Source organism: Callorhinus ursinus, unplaced genomic scaffold (assembly GCF_003265705.2).
Source record: "Callorhinus ursinus isolate GAN/ISIS: 27379988/994484 unplaced genomic scaffold, GSC_fseal_2.0 scaffold113, whole genome shotgun sequence".
NCBI lineage: Eukaryota > Metazoa > Chordata > Mammalia > Carnivora > Otariidae > Callorhinus > Callorhinus ursinus.
In genome coordinates, this window is record NW_027397175.1 from 215234 (window position 1) to 239871 (window position 24638).

Consider the following 24638-nt stretch of genomic DNA (forward strand, 5'->3'; position numbering starts at 1 on the left):
GTTTTCATTATCATTAACTCAGGGTTTGGTGTTTGTTTTCCTTGTCTCACTCCCAGTCTGTCCACACTGTTTGGGTAAGAGCGAGTGCATGTCTCTCCTTCTGTCAACAGCGAAACCTTTCTGCGACCACCTTGGAGGCGCAAAACACCGATACGTGGACGTTTCCCGTGTAGCTTTTTAAAGTCGTTTGATGAAATGTGAGCTTTTTGTTGTTGTTTGTTTTATTTTAAAATTGTCAGTGGAGTCCACACTGGGAAGCAGATGCTTGTCTTTTGAGTTGTGACAAGGTACTTGATGGCGATGAAGGGACAGTGAACAATTGAGTGTTGAAAAGCATTTTTAGTTTTTAAGCAACAGTTTGTCAGGTCGCTTGCTGTATAAGCACATGAATTCTGATGTAATGGGACAGAATTCCAGCTTAGATCTCTGCTAAAAACGTTCAGCCTCAGCACTATTGACATTTGCGGTTTGTTAATTCTCTGTGACAGGGGGCTGTCCTGTGCATTGTAGGATGTTTAATAGCATCCGTACATAGTCCCTCCCCCCATCCTCCCAGGTGTGACAACTATAAATGTCTCTAGACATTGCCAGATGTCCCCAGGGTGGAGAAAGGAGGGGGTGTCAAAATTGCTGTTTGAAGGGCGCCTGGGTGCCTCAGTCGTTAAGCGTCTGCCTTCGGCTCAGGTCATGATCCCAGCTTCCTGGGATCGAGCCCCGCATCGGGCTCCCTGCTCGGCGGGAGGCCTGCTTCTCCCTCTTCCACTCCGCCTGCTTGTGTTCCCTCTCTTGCTGTCTGTCTCTCTCTCTCTGTCAAATAAATAAATAAAATCTTTAAAAAAAAATTGCTGTTTGAGAACCACTGGTCATCTGAGAAACTACCTGCATTGCTAAAAACCACCATTGCTCATCAAAAAAGCCTTTTCCTATAGCTTTACAAACTGTTTTGCCTGTGAGTCCTGTGCAGTATAAATCTGCAAGCATTCACTTTAAAAAAGTTTACTAATTAGTGGAAGGTAACAGGGAGGTAGAAGTTTGGGATTTTCCCACCCTTGCTGTCCAGTTCGAAACATCTGAGTTTCCCCCATTGATCTGTGCAGGTTTGGGTCTTTGGAGGACCATTGCATGCAGATTCCCCAGTTTGTAGAGCCATTGTTTTTGTTTTGTTTTTTTTTTTTGAGGTTTTGCTGGCTGTATAACGATGTCAGTACCTCTTTTGTTCCAAAATACATTTTTAAAGTAGCATTCCTTTCCCCCCTGCCCCCGCTTTTGGGGAAGGTGCCAGGCCCCGGATTGTCTCAGGTAAGCCTTGTTGAGAGAAAATGTCCTTCCACACACACGTGGGACAGGTGTGCTGTCTGTGTGGAGTTGTTTACTCTCGTGGATGTGGGCCCTCTATTCATTCCCGTGTGTGTGTGTGTGTGTGTGTGTGTGTGTGTGTGTGTGTGTGTGTGTATCTCAGATATACTGTTTGTTAATCATCTTCTGAGAGTAGCCATATAAGCTGTCACTGTTTGGGCTTGATTCTTCTTTACCTGCTTCCTTGGAAGAGCGCTGGAGTTAAAGAGATCATCCTTTTCCGGATGTAGGGGCGGAGTATTGGGAAGTGGGGACTAGAGAGCTGGGACTCGTGAGGCACGGATCTAAGAACAAATTCCCATCTGTCACCTCCGTTAGGGCTGCACGGTAAAGGTGGGGCGTCTCAGCACGTGTGGTATTCTACGCCCTTAGGAGCCTCCCCTTACCTGGGAAGGGAAAGACAGTGAGGTCTTCCTTGGAGAAGGAGAGCGTCCTCTCCCTTCCCCATCCTTGGGAACTCTCAGCCTAATTCCTTGTGAACATGGCTGGGCTGCTGGGGTCACAGGAGAAAGACTGTTGTAGGGAATAAAAGGTTTGTTCTCCTCGTTCTGGCTGTGAGCCCTGTGGCAAGCCAGTCTCTGCTCTGTGAAATGGGATCCACGATGCCCACCCTTCCTTCCTTGGGGGTGTTCTGAGGTGAGGCCAGACAGTGGCTGGGGGTGCGGGTATGTAGGCATGCTGCCTGTCGGGATAAGAAGTAGAGCGTGAGGCTGCAGTATCCATGTTCCTGGGTCTACAGCATCTTCAGTAGTTGTGATCCATCCTTTCAGTACTTAATACTCTTTCCAGTTTGGTAGGATTTTGCTTTAAAAAAAAAAAAAAAAGCTTGGGGCACCTGGGTGGCTCAGTTTGGTTAAGCGTCTGACTCTTGATTTTGGCTCAGGTCATGATCTCAGGGTCGTGAGATCAAACCCTGAGTGGGGCTCCATGCTGGGCGTGGAGCCTGCTTAAGATTTTCCCTTCCTCTCCCCCTGCCCCCCACCCCATGTTCTCTCTCAAAAAAAATAAAATATAGCAATAAAAATAAAAAGAAGAAGCAGGAGCAGCTTTCAAAAGGGCCAAGCAAGGGATGGAGAAACTTGGTTGCCTCTAATAACGGATGGTGAGCTTTCTTCAAGGATCCTGAGAAACCAGAGCTGGGTAGAGGTGGGTGTTTCCCAGGGCCAGTTACGGCTGTTGGACATCCCAGTTTTTGTTTTTATTTATTTTTTTAAAAGATTTTATTTATTTATTTGACAGAGAGCGGGAGAGAGAGTGAGAGAAAGCACAAGCATGGGGAACAGCAGAGGGAGAGGGAGAAGCAGACTCTGCACTGAGCAGGGAGCCCAACTCGGGGCTCGATCCCAGGACCCGGGGATCATGACCTGAGCCAAAGGCAGTTGCTTAACCAACTGAGCCACCCAGGTGTCCCCGGACATCCCTGTTGATAGTTCTTAGCCTAACTGTGGAGTTTAATCATGTGGGTCTACTTCGCAGCTGTGGCGAAGCCCCTTTATTATATAAGCTAGTTTCTCTTTTCAGTAATATATCATAGAACGCTTTCTAGTTCATCTTTCTAAAAACCAACCTGGATTTGGCAGAAAAGCTCTACTTTCCTTCTCGTGTATCCAGGCATTTGCCTGAGTATGCCTTTGCTGTGACATAAAATCACACCCCTGGAAAAGTCTTTTGGTGACTCTGTTCTGGACTTTTGGGAGAGCGGGGTATGCAGGGAGGGATGAAAGGGTGGTGTCCCCCACCCAGTAGTTAAATCCTTTCCCCTCTGCTTGGCTTCTCTCATCTTGTAATCCGTGCCGTGCTTAATTACCCCGTTGCACTTGCTTGTGTATGCATCATTGCATTTCCCCCCCAGAAGCCGGACATATCTCTTATTCTCTAAGTAATGATAGCAATTGCTGGTAGGGCAGACCTGTTCCTCATCCTTCTCCGAGCACATTTCTTATGGCAGGTGTCTAGTTCCTAATTAAGTGCTAATGAGCATGCCTAGTGGACCATGATGCCGCTCCCGGCCTCTCCAGTTTTATTTCTTGCTCTTGCCAAGCTCTTAAAAGGTGACAGAGCAAGATTCAGTATCTTTGGGATGACAGGAAGGTGATTTTAGGTGTAAAGAAATTGTTGTTATGATCTCAGATGGTGAATGAGGAGTTTATAAATACTTGCCAAGAATACTATTAATGTTCGCCTCTCTGACCTCTTACTCGCCTTTCCACTTTTCCTCTGCTTAGCCCTGTGCTCCCACCTTTGAAAGAAGGGGAATTTCAAGAGAAGGTTGGCTCCTGAAGATTTTTTTTAGAAGATGCTAGGAGTGGTTGAAAATTTACTGTAAACTGACTGTAGACACCGATTTCTGGCTTTAAGATGCTATTTTGTCTCACTCTTGAGGGCGGGAAGCATGTTTAGGATTCAATTAAAGATCAGTGGCCTGGGTAGAAATTACTGAAGATCTGGCGTGAAGATTTAATATATTCAGTACACACGAGGGGGTAATAAATAAACGAGTAATTGAGTCCCAGGGAAGTGAGCACAAATCAGAATCTTAAGAATTTTCTAACATCACACCTTAGAAATGAGCTTTAATCGTTTTTACTGTCTTATCAAAAACGAGTTTTATGTTGGACAGCTGAAATGTGGCCAGATTTATGGCTCAGGGGCCATTTGTTGGATACTTTTTCATTTGCTACAACGTGCTCTGCACTATAATATATGAGAGCACCGGTACTTTTTAGTGTGAACAGATTTCTAACTTCTGGAATGGGCTAAGGGATAGAGGCAAAGGCATTTGGGAGTGGGGATGTGGGTCACTGTGGGGAGAGTCCCACACTGTGGGGTTCCTTGTCACGGTCTCTCTGGGTCTCAGTGTTTCCCTCTGTGACATGGAAGGGGGGTGGGTTTGGGGTGTGGGGCTCAGGAGAAGAGAAGCGATAAACACAGTCTCAGGCTACGGTTTCTTCTAGCCGTCACAGCATGGCCCCTGGGGCCTCCCTCTGTGTGTGGTGGGACGGTGACCCAAGTGCAGCCATGAGGGTCATTCCTGCATGAACCGCCCCCTACCCCTGCCGCCTGCTGGGAGAACCTCGGCAGTTTCCTTAACGCCCTGCACCTTGGTTTCTTCTGTGAAATGGGAGTGTCCGTGCTTCTTCCTAGGTCTGTGAGGGCTCAGTGAAATAAGGACACAGGGGTACCTGTGAGGGGAAGGGGCGTGCCTAAGAGATGCTAGATCTTTCTCCAGCCTTCCGTTAATTTAAGGTAGTATTTTGGTTACGCCTCATCAGACCATCGTGGTAAGTTAGCACAAGAATCTTGGGGAAACAGAGTCAACTCGTAATTGGTGACTAGTGGAGAAGAGTAGCGTTACTGGTTTGTAGGGTGCACACCTGTGCCTCCCCCGCTTTAACCTTCCTGAAATCAGGAAGAGCCTTGCGTTTGGGGACATACTGGATTTCATCCCCGGAGGTGCTTAGAGATGGATCTAACATGGGAGTGCTAGCCTGGCTGGCTGCTCATCCCATACCATGCGGGCATGACCCATGCCAGAAGGAGGCAGTGTAGATAGATCTCGAATTGTATTTTGGGAAGATGGGGAAAGATAACTGTATAGATGGAAGCTTTTGATGAACTGAAAATGCTAATCACATTTTTTCCCCTTTCCTCCCTTTGTCTCTTTGTTCCTGTCATGTGTTCGTTGAACCTCCTGTTGTGTTCCCTCCATTGTGGGTACCTCTGCCCCTCGATGTCGTTGCCACCTCCACCCTCATCCTCTGCGCCTTCCGCTCTCACCTCCTCCCCTTCCTCTCATTGCTTCCTCCTCCCCTTCCTCTCTTACCTCCTCCCCTTCTTCCTCTCCTTCCACTCTCACCTCTTCCTCTCCCTCCTCCCCTTCCTCTCATCTCCTCCTCCTCTCCCCACCCCCACTTCTGTTCCCCTTCCTCTCTCACCACCACCACCAACAGCAGCAGCAGTTGCAAGCTCAACATCTTTCTCATGGCCACGGACCCCCAGTGCCCCTAACGCCTCACCCTTCGGGCCTTCAGCCTCCTGGAATCCCGCCCCTCGGGGGCAGTGCTGGCCTCCTGGCGCTGTCTAGTGCTCTGAGTGGGCAGTCTCACTTGGCAATAAAAGATGACAAGAAGCACCACGATGCAGAGCACCACAGAGGTGAGAGGCCGGGCAAGCCAGATTAGGACTTGGTCCTAATACTCATACAGTGCTGCAAAGTTGTGTGCACCGCTAAAGAAAGCCCCACCCCATACAGAGAGCAGACAATGAGCTAAGAGGAACTGTCGCAAAGCTTGGCCACTGAAACCCAGTTCTCCCTGGAAGTTTTCAGGGTTTAACGTGGGCATCTGTAGATTTCTCGATCTCTTTAGATTGCAGGCATCTTGACATCTTGGCAACTGCCTAGTTAATGCCAGTGGCCTGTACCATATTATGGAAAACTGTTAACTGCTTAATTGGGTAATTTTCAAAGAAAGTAATGTTGTTAAATGGGGCGAAATAAGAAGTTAAATTTGAAAGTGAATGTGTTCAAATGAAAGGTTTGATAATTGCATCTGTTACTACTTAGTTTCATAGGCTTTAATTCTAGTATGCATTAAATATTGGGCAAAATTGCACTTGACTAATTTTTTGAAGAAAAGTAATTTATTCTGTCAAGAAATAAAAAAAAATAGGCTTTGTGTATGGTTAAACTGTAAATCTTATGTTTACAAAATACTGTAATTTTCAGGAAATCACTGTATTAGGAATGTGCAATGACTTATATAAATAAAAGCCATTTTTAAAACTGTTTGGGGCTTGTGTTCTAATTATTACCCCCTTTTTTTTATTTCTGTTCTTGCCTCTGTGTCTGAACGGGCATGTCTGTGCGTTTCTTGGTAACCTCGGGAGCAGACAGAGAACCGGGCACAGTAAGTACTCAAACGCCTACTGTACATAAACACATTGCCCTTCCAGCAATGCACCCCAAGCTGCCTTTCTTTAAACATGGCCACAGACACGCACATGCTCCCTGTCTCTCTCAGTGACCTGGTTTTTTTCTTCTCTTTTTTTATATTATGATGGTCTACCCTCCCTCCCCCCAACCTTTGTCTTTTTTTTTTTTTTTTTTTAATAAAACTTTTGTGAGATGAGAGGGACATGATTTGGAGGCAAAGCTGTCTGCTGTGATTACTCATTTGGAAATACACTTTGATCTGTATGTGCCCCAGACCCACTTTAAAAATATGTTTATCATTGCATTCCGACTCCAGGTTGCCTGGAGTTTTAAAAGAGTATTCGTTTTTGTCTTAAATCAGTTTTACAGGCAAGAGGTCACAATCCATATGTGAAATTGGTTAGTAATGTTTTATTTTTACCTAAACCATTCATTATCCTCCACAAATGCATCTTAGTTGCTAGGTTTCCATATCTAGTTTTCTTTTCGTAATTGTCCTTGGAGGGTGAACTTGAACTTAAATTTATTTTTGACCAAAGAACTGAGTGTCTAAGTAAGCTCTGAAGAACAAGGAAACTCAGTGGACGGAGGCTCTGGGCTTTATAAGGGTTCATTTTCTCATCGGCCTAAATCTTACCCATTTTACATACTGCACGTTCAGTCTGTACGTGTATCTGCCAGTAAGCTGTGGGGAGATCGAATCTAAAATGCATCTCTCAAATGTTGTGGAGCAAATGGAGTGAGAAATTGGCCCCTTTTCAGCGAGGATAACCTACAACTTGTGCCTCCTTTCCTCCTCCTTTCCTTTCCTTCTGAACATGGCAGTATTTTGGCCAGGTTAAATCTAAATATGGTAGCAGAATTGGGATACTGAACTTTTAAATCATTCTGATCCTTTTTTTTTAGGAGTTTGGGGGAGGGGGAAGGTAGGTGAATCACCTGTGTGCAGAAAGTTCTTTTTCCCTCTTCTGTGTAGAATAGTGGCTACTTTTAAAATTCTCTTTGAGACCGATCTTGGTATTACTTTTTTTGTTTTGTGTTTTGTTTTGTTTTTTTGTTTTTGAGAGGGAGAGAGATGGGGGGTGGGGCCGGAGGGGCAAAGGGAGAGAGAGAATCTCAAGCAGGCTCCATTCCCAGTGCGGAGCCTGATGTGAGGCTCGATCTCATGACGTGAGCTGAAATCAAGAGTCGGTTGTGTACTTTATATAGCAGGATGCTTTGGGGGCAATGGATAAGGGTGAAAAGATGGGGTGGCTAGTTTTAAAATTCTCATAAGTTTTCTCTGGAAAATGTTAGGAGGGAAAGAGGGGAGAAAAAACCCCAGCTAGGGAATAAAATACCCTACTCCTAAAGTACAAACCTACATGAACTGACTTTGATGGAGGTGACTTTTATGTTGGTTGCTGTCTCAGTGTCACTGTAGATTGTCCTCTTTTGAGCCACTTTCACTCAATAGACTTGTCGAAAACCCTAATCCTGGACCGAAGAACAGAGATGGCAGGAGATGTTGAGAAAGCTCCTGTCCCGTAGTCTGCTGCAGGTTTTAATTTATTGAACTGATTCTAGGTTTGGAACTGTATTTCTAAATTAGCTTTCTGTTCTCGGTACTGTTTCATCTTAAATCACTGTATATTTGTCGAGTGCTTGCAAGATGTAAGACAAGACAGGAAATGTAGCTATAGTTAGGGATATGTAGGCACACGTATTACAAGCCTTTCTCAAAGCATTGTGGGAAAGGTGACAAAAATATGAGAAGATCTCAGGTAGTAGAAAGGTTTAGTGAGAGTTCTAAATAGTTGTGGAAGGGGCACCATAGTATGTATTTCTCTGAGATACCGTGGCACGAGTGACGAGCTGAGGTGTGCATGCTGAACCCAGTAGAGTCACTTTCCATAGCTCCGCTTGTGTGTCTGCGTGTATCATATAACCTGTTTGTATTTTTGGCTGATAAATGTAAGCAAGAACTTAATTCACTTGGGGAAGTGAGGGTGGGGTGGAGGAAGGGTGAGGAGTTACACCATCCAAATGCAAAACAGTCCTTGAGTTTCGATTGTTCTTAGGTCCTCAAGTTGAGTTCACTGCCATTGAACTTTCAAGTCAAAATATGGTGGATCTATAGCATAAACCAATCTGTACAATACCATAAAATGAATGGTTACTTAATGTGCTATTTGCATGTCTCTTTCCCATCAAATTTTTCACAAGTCTTAATGATAATTTTATTTTCAGAATAAGTATATATACTGTGTGTTTCTGCCTAATTATTATAGACCTCTCTTGGTGGTGATGATATAAGATGGGAAAACTGCACTAATTTGTAACCTAAACATTTAATTTGGTCTGTAGAGGAATGAAACTGTTCACTGTCCACTTATGTAAGTGGGGTTTTGCTGCAGTTATATAAAATGAAGTAGCTCTTTAAACTTGTGTAAAATTGAATATGAGAAGCAGTGGGTAATGAGAGGATGTGTACTGCTAGTGACTAAAATATTGTAGTACTTCTCTATTTAATAAAGTGGTTTGAATTATGAAGTCAAATTTTACTAGGCGAAAAAGTCAGTTGATTACCCTATATTGCTGCTGGGTTTTTTATTTTTTGTTTTCAAACGAACAGAGCAGTGGTTTTCAAACTTTACGGGCTCAGGATCTTTACATCTTAAATTAAAATTATTGATGACCCCAGGGAATTTTTCTCTGTGTGGATTACAGATTTTGAAATTTTTCTGGATTAAAAAATTAAAAAAAAAAACAACAAAATCACTTTAACTGGTAAAGAGCTACTTAATTTGTGTTAGCATAAATAACTTTATTAATGAAAATTAACTATTTTCCCAAACAAAAAATTGTAGTGGGAAGAGTGCTTTGTTCTACTTGTTTGCCAGTATCTTCAGTGCCTTCAGTTTGCAGAGAGGATAGATGTAGTCTCATCAGCTTCTGTGTCCTCTCTGTAGCAATACATTGTTTTGGTTGAGGTATAGGAAGAAGATCTGCCCCGGTAGAGATTTGTAACAGTCTCTGGGAACCTCAGGGGTCCTTGGACCAAAAGGAGAACCTCTCTCATAAGTAAGACTGAGGAGTTCTGAGACATTCCACGCTAGTATCTGGTCTTATTTTTTTTTTCCTGCTGTTCTATCTCTGTATTGAACAAACATGATAATTATCTGTATCAAGTGCAGCAATCAGGGACTTTTTGTAGACCCAGAGGGAATGTGAGTGTGTATGTATTTTCATCTGCGCATCTAAACCCGGTTTGTAGATAGTTTGTGTTTGTTTATTTCTAGTGACAAAATTATTACATTTGCTAGTTTAAGGTTATTTGGTAGGAAAACAAACGAGCCTTACTGTAGGTAGCCTGTTTCAGTGTAAAGCCCAAGAAAAAAATGAAGGTTAAGGACAGTGAAAATATGGACACTGTTTTTTAATTTTCTTCTTTTTGAAAGAGATGAATGATGAAGGGAAGAGCTTTGAAGAGGGTTTATTTTGCTATTTGGCTGTTGATTTTAAATTAAGATTGGACTACTGTTTTTACTAATTTGCAAAACTTGTTTGCAAGTTTTTTTTTTGTTTTTTTTTTTAACATAAGGCTACTTGTCAGAGTGCTACATTTGAGCAAAGAGATATGACATGACCTAACAAAAAGGACTTTATTTCTTACGTAGTAATAAAAACTTCAGGTATTTCAATTAATGTAAAGATGAATTGTGTTCAGTTTTGGCTGAAGGCAATCTTTCAGTTAAGTCTGCTTGAAAGACCTGGAATCAGAGATTTAACAGAGCATTTGTATGTGTCTTGAAAAAACATGACAGAATGTGTGCTTTGATACTCATTCATTTAAGAAATATTTAACAAGCACGTACTACGTGCCAGGCACTGTGTGAGGCACTGCATGTAGAATTGACCCTTGAACCACACGGGTTTGAACTTTGCGGGTCCACTTATGTGTGGATTTTTGTTGATAAACACAAGGCGGCACCATAAGTGTTTTCTCTTACGATTTTCTTAACATTCTCTGGCTTACCTTTAAGAATACAGTATATAGTACATATACAAAATATGTGTTAATCAACTGTGTCATCGGTAAGGCTTCCCGGTCAACAGTAGGCTATTAGTACTTAAGTTTTGGGGGAATCAAAAGCTAGGCATGGATTTTTGACTGAGATGGAGGTGCACCCCATGTCCCCACGTTGTTCAAAGGTCAGTTGTACTTGCTGCCATTTTGCAGTGATATCTTTTAATGTCACAGCCACATATTTGTTAAATGAAAAACACTGGAATGCCTAACATGTGTGATCACTATTTGGAACTTTTGGAAGAGGGAGGAGATGTTCGGGGTAGGGGTCTGGGAGAGACTCCAGAGCACAGGGTCTGTGGACTTAGGTAGGGTACATATGTGGGCTTCAGGAGGTACTTGAACCCCTCTAAAACTGTGTGCATCATGTTCTGGGTTGGTGCTCCTTTCTGTTAATTGTGGAGAGAAATGATAACTTTCATCAAATTCTCCGAAGGGGTCCCTAGCCCTGAAAAGTGTTACACTGTTCATGTATTTAGAGGTCATAATGGTGCAACACCATCATCTTACCAATAAGACACCAAGCTCAGGGAGGCTAGGTGCTTCTAATTATACAGTTAATTAATGGAGGTAGAGATTTAGATTATGTCTTTCTGAGGAACTGGGTTGTCACTGCCATAACTGACTTTGTAGAATTATCAAGTTCATCTTTAGAACTTACTTAAAAATAGTCATGACAGTCATCATTTTGTTTACTATGAGGTGGTGTCTTTATTTTGTGTTTATTCTGTAGCTGTTCTGCTTAACTGGTTAATTGGTAAGACCAGATCCTACTAAGGATCACCCATGATTTTTTTCTCAACTCACACTCAGCACTATAGAGTGTAAGGAGAATCTAAGATGTGAGTCTCTTTGGAGAATACTTCACTGTTGGCTTTTTTCTGAAACTTTGCTTCTTTGAGTATCACATTAGCTCCCAGTAGCCCTTCGAGCATGGGGTGATAAAAAGAACACCGGTTTTGGACAGAGGCAGACCTCAGTGGTGTTCTGGCACGGACCAGGTGTTTCATCCTTTGGAACTTTCCCCTAGCCTCATCTATAAATTGGTGATGGAAGCTGCCTCACGGGGTGAGGGGTTGTAGGGACCACAAACAGGAAGTCATCAGACAGAGCACAGCAAGCCTTTCAGAATGTCCTCCCTATCCTCTCTACCTGTAGAGTAACAAGACAGCCATAAATGCATCATTAGTCACACTCCATGTAGTTACTGGTGGTTTCTTTTCCTGTTTTCAAATGTGTGAGGCAGTTGTGGAGATGTGGGCCGTGACTGATGTTTCTCAGTGCGGAGAGCAGGAGACTGACCCCAGCCCATCTTGAACTTGGTTGGGCTCATGATGCTCAAGTTCTCAAAGGAGGAAATATTTCTGCCTAACTGTGAGTTTATCCCCTGACTTACTTCAAGGAATCGCCTGGAAGTGAAGGATAAAACCGAGATGAGTCACCTAAAATGTCAATATTTAGGCACAGTGGAAAACACTAAGTTTTCTTCAGCAGTTGTCTCAGCAGATTTCCTTTTTGGCAAAATTTAAAACTATGTGCTTGAAAAATAGCTCCCTGCATCACTGCCGTGAGAAGGGTGAAGCCCGGAAGAAAGGAAAGCGACTGTGGTTTCTAGATGGTTGGGAGTGGTCTGTCCTGTACCAGGTGGAGGTGTGTCTTTACTGTGGACACCGTAACTCACCAGGGAGGGTATCGGGGCCCATATGTAACTGGAGAAATGTTCAGGTTTTATCTCACTGTGCTCATGGTGAAGATGGGGCATCGGGCATATTGACTCTAAGAAAGCAGAAAACATTACTTCCCTCCGAAACTCTCTTCAGATTTGTTTGTTCTCTGTAATTAGAAAACGTAACTTACACCCACCATTGAGAGCAGGTTTTTAAAAATTTTATTTTCCGTTTGGATCATTTTTATCATTCCCTCTGAAACGTAGTAAGCAGGAAACTCTGGGTCCCTCGTCTTTCAGATGAGGAGAGGTGGAGGTGAGTGCCGTCAGATACCCCAGTTAACTCAACGGCAAGTCTTGACCCAGTGTTTTCTGGTTTCTTGTACTAGAAAGTTTGTCCTCGGGGACTAGAGAACGAAGAGCGACAGTGACAGCTAAGTAGTAGCTCTACAAAAACTGCTTTAAAAAAGTTTGAAATACAGATTTGATTTTTTGCTGTCACCAAGGTCCTGATGAGGGGAATGAAATCACGAGGGCATTTAAAAGTTATTTTGAAATAATTATATTTATTGTCAGCTCTAAAGTGTGTGTGTGTGTGTGTGGGTGTGGGTGCGTGTGGGTGTGGTGTGTTTTATTTTTCTTTACCTGAAGTGGTGGAAGGGCAAACTGGGGACTTTGCAAGTGATGCCAGGGGTATCTATCTCCTGCTCTAGTGCGTCTCCCAGCTCACCTCTTTACTGGGTCTGTATGCCTTCTACGTGGCTAGCTTCCCTTCTGGGAGTTCTGACTGAACCACTCATCTGCATCTGACAGTTGCAGAGTTCCCAGATCGAGATGCGAGAACACGTGGGGTCCTTTCCATATTTTGCATTCAAACTGTAGGAAAAATCGATGTGCACCCTTCAGACCCGCCTCACAGCCAGGGCTCCTGAGATGTGACGCAGTTGCCAAATGGACACATTTCCACACATCTTTACTTTCTTACCCTTGTCCCGTTGACAGGTGGGGATCCTGTTAATTTTAGGGGTTAAAAATGCATTTGTTGAAATGTCAGGCAGAATCTGTGAATGACCCGTTGGACTGAAGCAAAAAGTACAGCACAGGGGTGATGGCTTAATTGGTACCAGGTGTAGATGGAGAAGGCACACAGATGTGATGGGGGTGCGTCACCACCTAACTGTTTTAATGTTCACCGAGGAGTTAATTGTCAGTGTGGAGTGTGCTAGCAAATTAGGTTCCTACTGCCTTAGTGTAACTGAGGATAAATGAGGTGTCATGAGTTTCCAGTCTGTACCTCTGACACAAACACTTTTCCTGTGGGGAGGAGGAAGATCCCAAGGGGAATCAGCATGGCAGCTAAAGAAATCCATTTGAATAATGTGCATTATTTTCACATTAGGGAAACCTGTCTAGCATTTGCTGTCTCCATGAGCAGGTTTTCCTTGCAGATTTGCTGCTGGTGGCTTCAGGGTTTAGACATGGTTGGCAGAAGACTTGCTTTGAGGTCTCAGAATCGATGAAGGAAACATGAAGGTTCTGTAACAAGTATTCTGGTAACACTGACAGGGTAACATTCCCTTAAACCTGCTTTCTTTCATTTTTTCCGAAGTTTACCTTCCAGAATATCTCCATTTACATGAACAGCCATTACTGTTAAATTGCTAAAGAAAAGCGAAAGTATTGGAACCAGCATGTACGGACGGGTTTTTATCCATATTGAAGCATCTGGGTCTCTCTGCCTCGATCTTGAGTATTGGGTATTCAGAGCATGAAATAGAAACACCATTGTCCAGAACGGTGAGAGTAAAGGTGACACAGAGTCCAAATCGTGATGTTTTCTTTTGATTCAACTGAATCTCAAGAGCAGCAGACTCTGATGCTTTACCATTGGAAGTTCCTCTATGAAGGTATGGTGTAATGATTGCATTTGGATGTTTATTTTTGCTTTGAGAGAATAATCGTGCACTTCTACCCGCTAGGTTCAAACACTCTGCCAACTCTCTAGTTAACTTGCACCCAGAGAACTATAGCAGAGGCTAGTCCTGGTATGTGTGTTTATGAAACATGGTTCACCCAGTTAGAATGATGTGATCTGGATTTGGCAACTGGAGGTAGTATACCCCAGTTGTAACATGAGAAGTTCTGCTACTTTTCTTTTTCTTCTCTGAGTAGCTCTTGTAGTCCTGTCACTGTTCTTAAGCATCACGCCACTGCGAGTGGGAGAAATGACCCTCAGGAAGCATACAGTAATGGTAGCCAACAGTTGGCCTGTGGTCAGTGGAGGTGAACACTGAAATTTTACGTTCTCCAGATTTTTTAAGAGGGAGAGTTCCCTTGGGGTGCATGCTTTCTCGGTCCTTGCCCCTCATCTCTTCATTTCATGCGTAGTTTCCACCTACAAATAGAGAGAAAGGCACACCAGTGGGGCTAACAGGTCCTGTGGACCCTCTTTCTTACTGTGGTACTCAACGCTCCAGGGGAGGATCTTTTTTTCTCCAGAGACCTGTCAGATATACCTCTACCTTTATTGTTGGACTTGGCTGCATTCCCATAAGTGTGTGCAACATGTAAGGTACAGAAACTCATCATGGTTTTAGAATTTTAGTTTGTTTTGAAGTCATAGTGTGTTTTCCGACCTTGGATTTGCTCAGATTCATAATCTCCCCTGTGGGCTGTATGAATGTCCAATTTTGAGCTCTGATGGAAGACACAAAGTAAATAAGATGATTTTGTTTAGTTAAAACAATTTTAAAAGAAAGGGAAAGTTTATATATATACAGTCTCAAAAATCCCAGACCTCAGGACATTTGTAATAGAAATCTGCCCAGTAATTATCGTTTTTGAAAAATTCTGGCAGACATTTAAATTTTACCAGCTGCAAGGTGAATAAAACATTGAGTTTCTTGGCTAGCATTAGAGTATATCAGTCAGTGTGGTAACTCTAGTTCTCATGCTGATCAAAAAAAAAAAAAACCCTCTGATTCACAATTAAATATTTATTTCGCAGATTAAATGTTTGAAAACGAACTTTACTTGATGAATGCTGTTGTAGATTAAAGCCTTTCAAAATATGGACCCTGGGAGGAGAAGTCTGGTGGCAGCTAAGTCTGCAGAGGTCCTAGCGGCCATGAGTGGCGTCGTGTGAAGCAGTGCTGTGTGTCTCTGGACCGCTTTGTTGCTCTCTGCTGAGGCCTGTTGTTGTGTGCATTTTGGGTTATAAATGGCAGGAGTAATGAGTGGAAAGGCAGGAATTTGGGACTGTTTTCAGGTGATTTTAATGTCGAGTGTAATTTTTTTAAGATGTTGACGGTTTTTCTGTGGTGGCATAAAACCAAGTGTGTTTGTGTGTGTGTGAGAGAGGTAGAGACTGTGGTTTGCAGGGGGCGGTCAGAGAAAGCATGCAGCATGCACTAGGCATTATTATGTCACATTAGAATGTTAAATGGTTGAGTGTTAATGGTTAAAGAGCCAGGGTGACTCTTAAGTGATAAGTAGGTGGGCCAAGTATTTTATGTACATAAATTGAGTATAAGAATCACTCCTCTGGGAGTGGAGACGCCTTGATTTAATGGGAAGAGCTTGGTGACTTTAGGTAAATCGCCTCCCCTCTCTGGTCAGCCTCCAGATAAAGGGGCGGAGGGGATGAAGAAGTTGAACAATACATCTTTTAAGGTTGCTTTGGCTTCTTCAAAGATGTGATTCTAATTATCTTCTGTGTTTCCAGTGCACAAGTTTTGAAAAAAAACCTAAAGTCAAGCAACCTGAGTTTCATTGTTTTGCAAATGGCTTCTTCTTAAATGTTGATTAAATGTTAAATGTGATACTATCTTATTCTAGTCCAGATCTAACAAATCAAAATAGAATCAAGATAAATATTGAAAGATCCAGATGATATTCATTCAATACCCAGGTAGAATCTCTTTATACTTAAAATGTGTACAAAATGGCTCACAATGACCACCAATATGACTGTTATTCCACCCCTGGGTCATGAGGAACATAAGCTGGTGTGTGAGGAAAACACAGAGCATGGGGGGGTGGGGGGAATAAAACTTCTGGTATCATGAGACATCCAGTAATACCTGTGAAGTCACTTTTGGGTTTCTAGGGAGCTCACGAGGGAACCATGAAGATTAGGGTCACCTAGGCAGTTGTTAACCAAAACAGCTGTTGTTGCTGACAGTGAAGTTCATTAGGCTGGAGCCATTTGATTAAATCAGGAACGACAACGAAAGCAGTGTCAGGGCTGGAGGATGTTGGGGACAATTACACAAAGAACAGGTTCCTGGGAACGGGGTGAAAGGAAGTGGCCCGTTTTGGGCGGGGCTGCCACGTGAACCAGCTGCCCACTGGCTCCGGACTTTGGCTCCCCCAGGCCTTCCCAGCCCACCATCTTTGCTGCCTTGTTTTGAATGCATTTTACAGCAACAAAGGTACGATGAGACACTGTGTTTTGCAACTTGTCTTGAGTCTGCCATTTTGAATGGAGCCAATTTTCACATAAGTAGCAGTGCTAATTACTAGCCTTGTCCAAATTTAAAGGAACTTCCAGAGCTTTTCAAAACCTATTCAGATTATAGGCCTCATTTACGCCGTTCAAGCAGGAATTACAGTAGTAACTTCTAACATGTAGAAGCAGAGGCCTCAAAGCTTGACAGGCTCTCGGGTCCAACTATAGAACTGTTACTGTTTCTAACAGAAATTGCATTGTTGCTAACAGAAGCAAAGTTTACTTTTATGTTTACAATACCACTTGACTTCATTAAAAAAAAAAAAAAAGATCGTTAAAAAGCTATCTTTGAATGGCTGAGCGGTTTGGATGCCCAGCACTGGTTACAGCAGGAAGGCTTCGAAGGTGACCCTGTGGAGAGAGACTACACTTTAAAGTTGCCAGTGGACACCAAGTCTGTGCCACATTCTTCTGGGCTCTGGGGCAGATGTAAAGTTGAGTGCTCTATGGTGCTGCCCTCAGTACATCAGGTCAGAGTCTGGACGAGGAGACTTTGGAGAGCGGATAAGATCTAGAACACGGGCAGGTGTACTGGGACACTGTTTACACCTGAGCGCACGCTGCTGTTCCCCTCCCGTGGCTCCGCTTTTTGGAGTGCACGTTAGCACTTTCAGGAGTTTGGTTAAGTCTCCTGTGTCCTATCAGCCAGGGGGTCTGGGTCGGAGGGGTTAGTTTTTAGCAGACACTTACCACGGTCTTTAGTGGAGGGATCCGGCCAGTTCACCTTTCAGCCCCATACACTGTGCTAAAGACATTACTCTGAGCTACTCTGTACTGAATCGCACGGATCCCTCCCTCTGCTTTTATGTAAGCCTCCTGCATTTGTGTAGCTTGACCGGCCATGAATCAAAGCTCAGCTCGCCTCAGTGTCAGTCCCTGCAGTGGGCAAAGAGGCCTCAGATGGCCCCCTGGTCCCCAGTTTTGATTTCCTCCTGTGTGCAGTTGAGCTGGGAATGTTCCCATGGTGGGGTCCACAGTTTTCATGAGGGAACTTAGAGACCCAGCCACCTGGCTGACTACCTTGGGCTGGTTAGGAGTGAAGTCACCCCTTCTCTCCCCCCCACCCCGCTTTTAAAACTTTGCTTCTGGTACATGCCATTGCATTAGAGGTGGTCTGACTTAAAGGTTTCCCCCAGCCCCTTCTGTTTTAAATTGTGGCAGAGAAAGGTAACATAATTGTCTGTTGGCCCTGGACACCCCCCTGGTAGTTCTCCAGCCTCAAAGAAATTGGGGTTATCTGGGCTTTGTGCAGGGGATTTTTGCACAGCTCCTTCAGTATTGTTCAAGGCAGTAACACATCACTGAACAAATTGCCCCCTTGCATATGCTAATCCTGTACTTAAAAGAACTCATTGTAACATGTTCTGATGCTTTAGCCTGAGGGGAGATGGGAATTGAAGGGATGTCAGATCATGTCATGTGACCCCCCAAATATCAAAAATGCCTGTTTTCTTTGGGTCAACAGTTCGTACTCAGCACATGGGAATGAAAGTATCCTGTGTGGTTGGTAGAAAAGATTAGTCCTTGTTCCTGCTTTTGTGTGGGGGAAGCTGGCCTCGCTGTTGAAGATTTCCTTGGCTGAAATACTCGCTTCGGGTCTTGAATTTCAGTGCTGTTGGCGAGGAACACCAAATCTTATTTCCAACAGCAAATTAAAAGAATTCAAAAGAGTTCCTTCATTGTTGCTGTGGAAAATGTGATTTGCCTTTTAGGAAACCATGCTGTTAATCCCACCTGCTCTCTGTGTGTCTTTTTCGAGGGGCATACACTGTCACAGTCACAGAATACGCCTGATAGAATAATCTCAGGGTTCCACTCTTAGGCCGTTTATATTCCTGACCAGGAGATTGCAGTGGGAAAGAATAAAAACACATCCACCTGTAAACAGCAAGCTCCCATCTCTCTAACAGTAAAAAGAGAACGGAAGAGCATTTTGAGTGAGTAGGGCCTGAAGGATCCACCAGGCTCTGGATGGCTTCATTGCATAGTCAGGGTCTCCCTTTTAAGTGCTTACACCTCTCTAAATGTTTGCCATCAAAGTCTTCAGACGAGATGAATTACATGGAGTGAAAGTAGTGTAGGTATCACCTTTCTTAAAATAGCTATCACTTCCAGATTGGGTTTTCATGTGTACAAAGAGACCTGGGAAGGAATCTTTGATTAATTTTTTTTTTCTTTTTCTTGTGTGTGTCTTGCAGAGTAATTCCCTCTTGATCCCAGACAGTCTAAGGGGCACAGATAAACGCAGAAACGGGCCTGAATTTTCCAATGACATCAAAAAAAGAAAGGTGGACGATAAGGACTCCAGCCACTATGTAAGTAAATAAAGGACTTGCAACAGTATTTGTTTGCTTACTTGCTCACCTTCTAAGTGAGCATATAAGCATACTCTAAGATCATAGTGATAATTCCACATCTTTTAAAATAATACTATCAAGAGGATAGATTCTTAGAAGGGTACTATTTCCCTCTAGAGCTGTAAACTCTGCTTGGTCAGCTTACATTTTAGGCCTCCTGCCTAAGTTCCTCGTAAGAGGGGATAGCAGCGTGCAGGGGCCGAACCTGCAGCCTGTGCATTTGCATGGGGCCCTGCTCTTAAAGGGACCTTGCCCTCGGTTTGACGCTCTGTCCTCACCATCTTCAAATTCTCAGTTTTTGAACCAGGGCCTGCATTGTCATCTGTCCTGGGTCCTGCAAATTTGATAGCCTGTCCTGCTAAGATAACCAGGGTAAAAACATTGCTGTCACAGAGTACCTTTTTGGATGCTATTCTGTTGACTTATTCAGGCTCGTGTTCAGTCTTGAGGCAGAGTTCATCCTCTTGAACAGCAAGCGGTTTGGCTAGGTAAGTCCATGGTAAAAACGGAAAAAACCCTGGAGGCATCTAGATCAGACCCTGCAGATTGAGAACACCTGACTGTGAAGGGAGGGCTCTTGACTCACATCTAGCTGGAACCACATTTCATGAGGAGAGCAAACCAAGCTAAATGGCAACTGGCTGGCGTCTGAGGGTCATCAACATTGCAGCTGATGAATGACTTGGAGTTTTCTTGTGTATCCCCAGGTGTGTCTGTTTTAAGACGTACACATTCTCAGGAACAGGATGAGAGTAGAACATGGGATTAGCCCACTTCCCGTTGCTTATGGCAAAAGCGGCCGGCGTATGGGCAAGATGGGGGTTACACGTGAGGCCTCTCTGCCTCCTGCTGGCTGGTTCAAGCCAATAGCTAACAGTGGCTAGTATTTCCTGAGCGACAGCTTGTTCGTGCCACATACTGCGTGCTTTTACATGGATTGTTTCATTTGACTCTTAAAACAGCTCTGTGAATTTAGTACCATTGCCTCCATTGTAGATAAAGAAACTGAAGCACAGAACTTTTAAGTGATTTGTCCCAAGTTCAGAGTTAGTGGTGGAGCCTGGAGGCAGTCTAACTCCAGAATCCATGCTCTTGATCACTATGCCAGGATCCCCAAGCTGAGGGCCTCAGAGAAGGTTTTTTTTTTTTTTAAAGATTTTGTTTGTTTATTTATTTGAGAGAGAGAGAGTTAGCAGAGAGAGCACAAGCAGAGCGAGCGGGCAGCCTGACGTGGGCCTTGATCCTGCAACCCCGGGATCATGACTTGAGCTGAAGGCAGATTCCTTACTGACTAAGCCACCCAGGCGCCCCTTGGAGAGGGTATTTTGCTAGAGGTCCTTGTATTGGTCCACACTCTGCACTGTGATAATGTTCTAAGAACTTGGGAGTTGTAGGTTCTCCCCATTCCAGTCCGAGGCTTTGTAGGACATAATGTTTGCCCCTCACCTTTGTCCACAGCCAGTTTCCCCTGCAGGTACTTTTATATATGGCATCAACTGTTAATAAGCTATTCAAAACGTCTATGACATGCAGAAATTCGGAAGTTGCCGGTAATACAGTTTTGAGTTGTTGTGCATGAGGCTCATGTAGATATTTAGTGGTGAGTGATCTAGAATCCATAGCTCTGCATTACTGTTTTATAACCTGCTCATATTAAGTATGTCCAGATGTATAGGTAGTTGAGGGTGATGTATTGAGTTGATGTTGGAGAATCTGGGGCAAAGTCATCAGACCTTAGCTCTCCGATGACCAGACTACACTGTAGTGTGAAGATTCACATTTGCAGAAGGGTCCAAAACAAACCTAAGTTTGAAATTACAGACTACTCAAAAACTCACTTCATAGTCCCATCGTAATAAATGAGCTGTTTGCTTCTTCTTGCTAGTTTGTATACTATGTGAACCTTTTTAATAAACTTTTTCTAAGAAAACCTTTGGCTTATATTGTTTTTCACCACCACCATCTTTGGGTTCTTTTTTTTAAAGATTTTATTTATTTATTTGTCAGAGAGAGCACAAGCAGGGGGAGCGGCAGAGGGAAAAGCAGGCTTCCCTGCTAAGCAAGGAGCCCGATGCGGGACTGGATCCCCGGACCCTGGGATCATGACCTTAGCCAAAGGCAGACACTTAACCAACTGAGCCACCCAGGCATCCCATTTTTTTAAATATTTATTTTATTTAATCTCTACCCCCATTGTGGGGGTCGAGCTCACACCCCCGAGTTCAAGAATTGCATGCTCTTTTGACTGAGCCAGCCAGGCACCCCCTGTCTTTGTGTTTTTTTTTTTCTCTTTAAAGATTTTATTTATTTATTTGAGAGAAAGAGAGATTGGAGAGAGCACAAGCAGGGGGAACAGCGAGAGGAAGAAGCAGATTCCCCACTGAGCAGGGAGCCCGATGCAGGACTCAATCCCAGGACCCTGAGATCATGACCTAAGCTGAAGACAGACCCTTAACTGACTGAGCCACCCAGGCACCTCTGTCTTTGTGTTCTTAACACCTGAAAACATTTGTGCTTTTCTGTTGTCTTTACTAACAGAAAAAGCAAATCTTCTTTTGTTTTATTTTATTCTTTTATTACATGAAAATATTTTTTTAGTAGGCTGTTATTTTGAGTTACCCAGACTTCCTCATTGGTTATAATTTTATATAGTTGTAGTGAATTGCATGGTGCCTTAACAGTGATTAAATTAAATCTATAACAGACTATTGAAGAAAGTAAATTGGGTCTTCCACATGTAAAACTCTAGGTACAGTTAGAAAAAACATGTAAAAGATATGAATTTAAAGTTGAGGGTAACTTTCTAGCTGGACTTGGAGGCCCCACAGAAAGCCAACGTGGCTAATATTTGCATTTGTACTTATTAGTACAAATTGTCAAACCTTTGTGTATTTGTAATTGACAGTGATTCAGTAAAAGGATTGTGTAGATCATAAATTAGTGACCTACTCCTTTTTGAGAATTAGGTGAGATCCTACTTCTTTCATAGGCTTATTGTATCACTCTGTACTAAAGGACAGGAGGCCTTTTGGCTAAGAAAGTAGACTTTTTCAGTCTGCCCTAAACTTGATGTAGGAGTGAGCACATAGTTGAATAGCTTTTCTAAAGCTTTTTCAAACTTAGGACAACCTTGCAGTGTCCTGGGTTAGCAACTTGTACAGCTTTATGAAGGGGGAATACAAGCCCTACTGCAGGATGCAGTGCCTTCCAGATTTTGCCATCCCGTGTTCTTCCAACGCTCCTAAAATATTCTGTGTTGATTGTAAAAGATTTTTATTCTTAACATAAGGTTAGATCTTGGTACGTTATCCCAATCAAGTTGATAGCTTTGTTGTTTTTGGTTTTTAGTGTTCCTTTTTTTCCTTCAGTAATTAGTAACCCCATGGGAACATGGTTGAAGTTTCTCTTTATAATTACAAATTGTGAACACTAGATTTGTTGGCTGTCTTCAAGATGATACACACAAAGCAATGATATGAAGTCATGTTCTTAATTTGACATCCAGTGGGGAAAGAGCCCTGATAGAAGGCCATGGGTGGATTTCAGATTATAGGAGAGATGCACCTGTTGCAAACATACATTGAGCTCTTACTGTGCATCCAATGTTTGCAACATGCTCTCACCTGAATGATCTATAGCAGGTATTCTACTGCAACAGCTCCTGCCTGTGCCTTTGGGTAGCCCCATGTCAGATAAGGGGGGGGGAGGCAATATTAATGATTAGGCCTGGCAATCTGGAAGGGGACCTGTAGGCATGTCCTGGGCTGTTTTTCAGTGTGTCTGCTACCCAGAACTATAGGAATTGAACTGGGCCTCCAACCCTTTAATAAATGGCATGAACATCTTTTTTTCCAGGATAGTGATGGTGACAAAAGCGATGACAACTTAGTTGTGGATGTGTCTAATGAGGTAACCACACATTTTCTCAAACTTTATTTTCAGAGTGACTTATGAGAAACAGAAAGTAGAGCCATGGTATTTTGGTTTCTCACAACTTTGCACATTAAAAACTTAGTGGTTGTTCACAGATGGAGCAATAGTGGTCTGACAAGAACGTTTGTTTCCTTTAAACAAAAAATTCTGTTTTCCCAGTCATTTCGGATTCCTAAGTTGGGTACCTGGTGCTCCTTTCCTTCCTGTGCCCTCTACGCAAAGTATTTGAGCATGAGGACACTTAGGATTGTTCCTGGATGTGCTTTCCTCTGTGCTGTCTTCACGGTGTGTTTGCAAACACCATCCTGTTAATTATAACAACATTGCTAGTCAGGGGGCACACTCCCAAGTCCCCCAGATCTGAAGGACTTAGAGTGTCCTCCTTTAATTTAGAGAATTAGTGTGGAAATAGAGTCCGTAAAGGGCAAGGTCCATCCGTTATGAGTGAAATCACACAAGCTTTGCTTATACTTGTCGAGGACCCTTCTTCTCCACGAGCAAGCCCCGCCCATTCACCCAGGGAAAATGGGATCGACAAAAACCGCCTGCTGAAGAAAGATGCCTCCAGCAGCCCAGCATCCACGGCCTCTTCGGGAAGCTCCACTTCTTTGAAATCCAAAGAAATGAGCTTGGTAGGTCTCCTGAGCCGTCACTTTGCCTATGCGGCTGTGTATTTTTCTTTGCGGTTCAGAGAACCCGATGGTATTTGAAAATGTGGGCTTTTACAGAGTGAGAGGTATATTTTTAAGTTTAAAGTGAGACAACTCCTCCTGCTCTTTGTCCCACATGATGTTTCCTTTCTCCCTCTCGGTAGTGTGTCTTGGGCCGTGATTCGAGAGAGACGGCAAGCTTCCATGTCTATTGCTTTCTTATTTGGGGGGTGTGCAACCTCATAGGAATTTGAAGTCCTGAGTTTACCTTATTTTAGACTGACCCACTGTGTCGGGGCATGTTGGGATTGGGTTTGGAGTCAGAATGGGGATGTACTCAAGCAGCCTCCAGAGAAGCCTGGAGCAGGTGCAGGGAGGGTGGAGCCTCCGAGCCTGCTTTCAGCCATTCAACAAATAGTGAATAGCATGTCATCTCTTAACTCACAAAAACCGAGCCATAACAGTCCTGCATTTGATTCATATACAGCCTTCCTAGGCATTATCCCATTTCACCAATGGGGGGGACAGCCTGAGGAGCTTGCCAAGTTTACATTGCTCATCAGATCCAAGGCCTGAGGGAGCTGCGGTCTCTCCCTAGCCCCATGCATGCTGTTTGCTGCTCCACGGCACTCCTCAGACTGGGATTTAAAGGAATGAAGGGTTGAGATGCAGAGGATGATGCCCTGGGACCCTGTTACTGTCACACTCCTGAAGGCCTCTGTGCTAGTGAGTCCACACCCGTTAGTGGTGGCAGTGCTTAACTCCACACACATCTCTGAAATGGATAGGAATCCTTCTAGGGCTTTTGCCTTTGAGATGCTGGTTTGTTTCTCAACAAATCCACGGCCCTGCTGCCCCTCACCATTAGTCTCAATCCCACTGCCACTAAAAGGCAAGATTAGAAAAGGGATCCTCCCCCTGACATTCTTGGTGACCCAGCCGTTTGTTTCTGAGTGACTGGGAATTTTTCACTGGGTGGTCATCATTTTGACTTGGCCTGGATCCAAAGTCCACACGCCTGATGGAAAAATACTTTTTAAAATAAAATCTGCGGAGGAAGAAGTGTGATCATGTTCTGTGTCTCTAGCTAGAGTTTTAATTCTGGCAGGAAGAGGAAAGGTCAACATTTCTCGCTCACAAGTTAATGCTGTCAACATTGTGTGG

At 43.6% G+C, this 24638-nt stretch overlaps 1 protein-coding gene across 6 annotated transcripts in view; it reads left to right on the forward strand.

The window, feature by feature from the left end:
* Positions 1-24638, forward strand: part of LOC112838532 (TLE family member 1, transcriptional corepressor) — a 95422-nt gene that overhangs the window by 37935 nt on the left and 32849 nt on the right. For 3 of the 6 annotated variants that reach the window (XM_025891293.2, XM_025891294.2, XM_073889670.1), the window contains 5 exons: positions 5307-5511; positions 6247-6263; positions 18733-18849; positions 22747-22800; positions 23304-23456. In XM_025891293.2, coding sequence (XP_025747078.1) covers positions 5307-5511; positions 6247-6263; positions 18733-18849; positions 22747-22800; positions 23304-23456 — 546 coding nt within the window. The remainder of the gene's footprint in view (positions 1-5306; positions 5512-6246; positions 6264-18732; positions 18850-22746; positions 22801-23303; positions 23457-24638) is intronic. The other 3 variants (XM_073889668.1, XM_073889669.1, XM_025891295.2) reach the window with 2 other exon arrangements.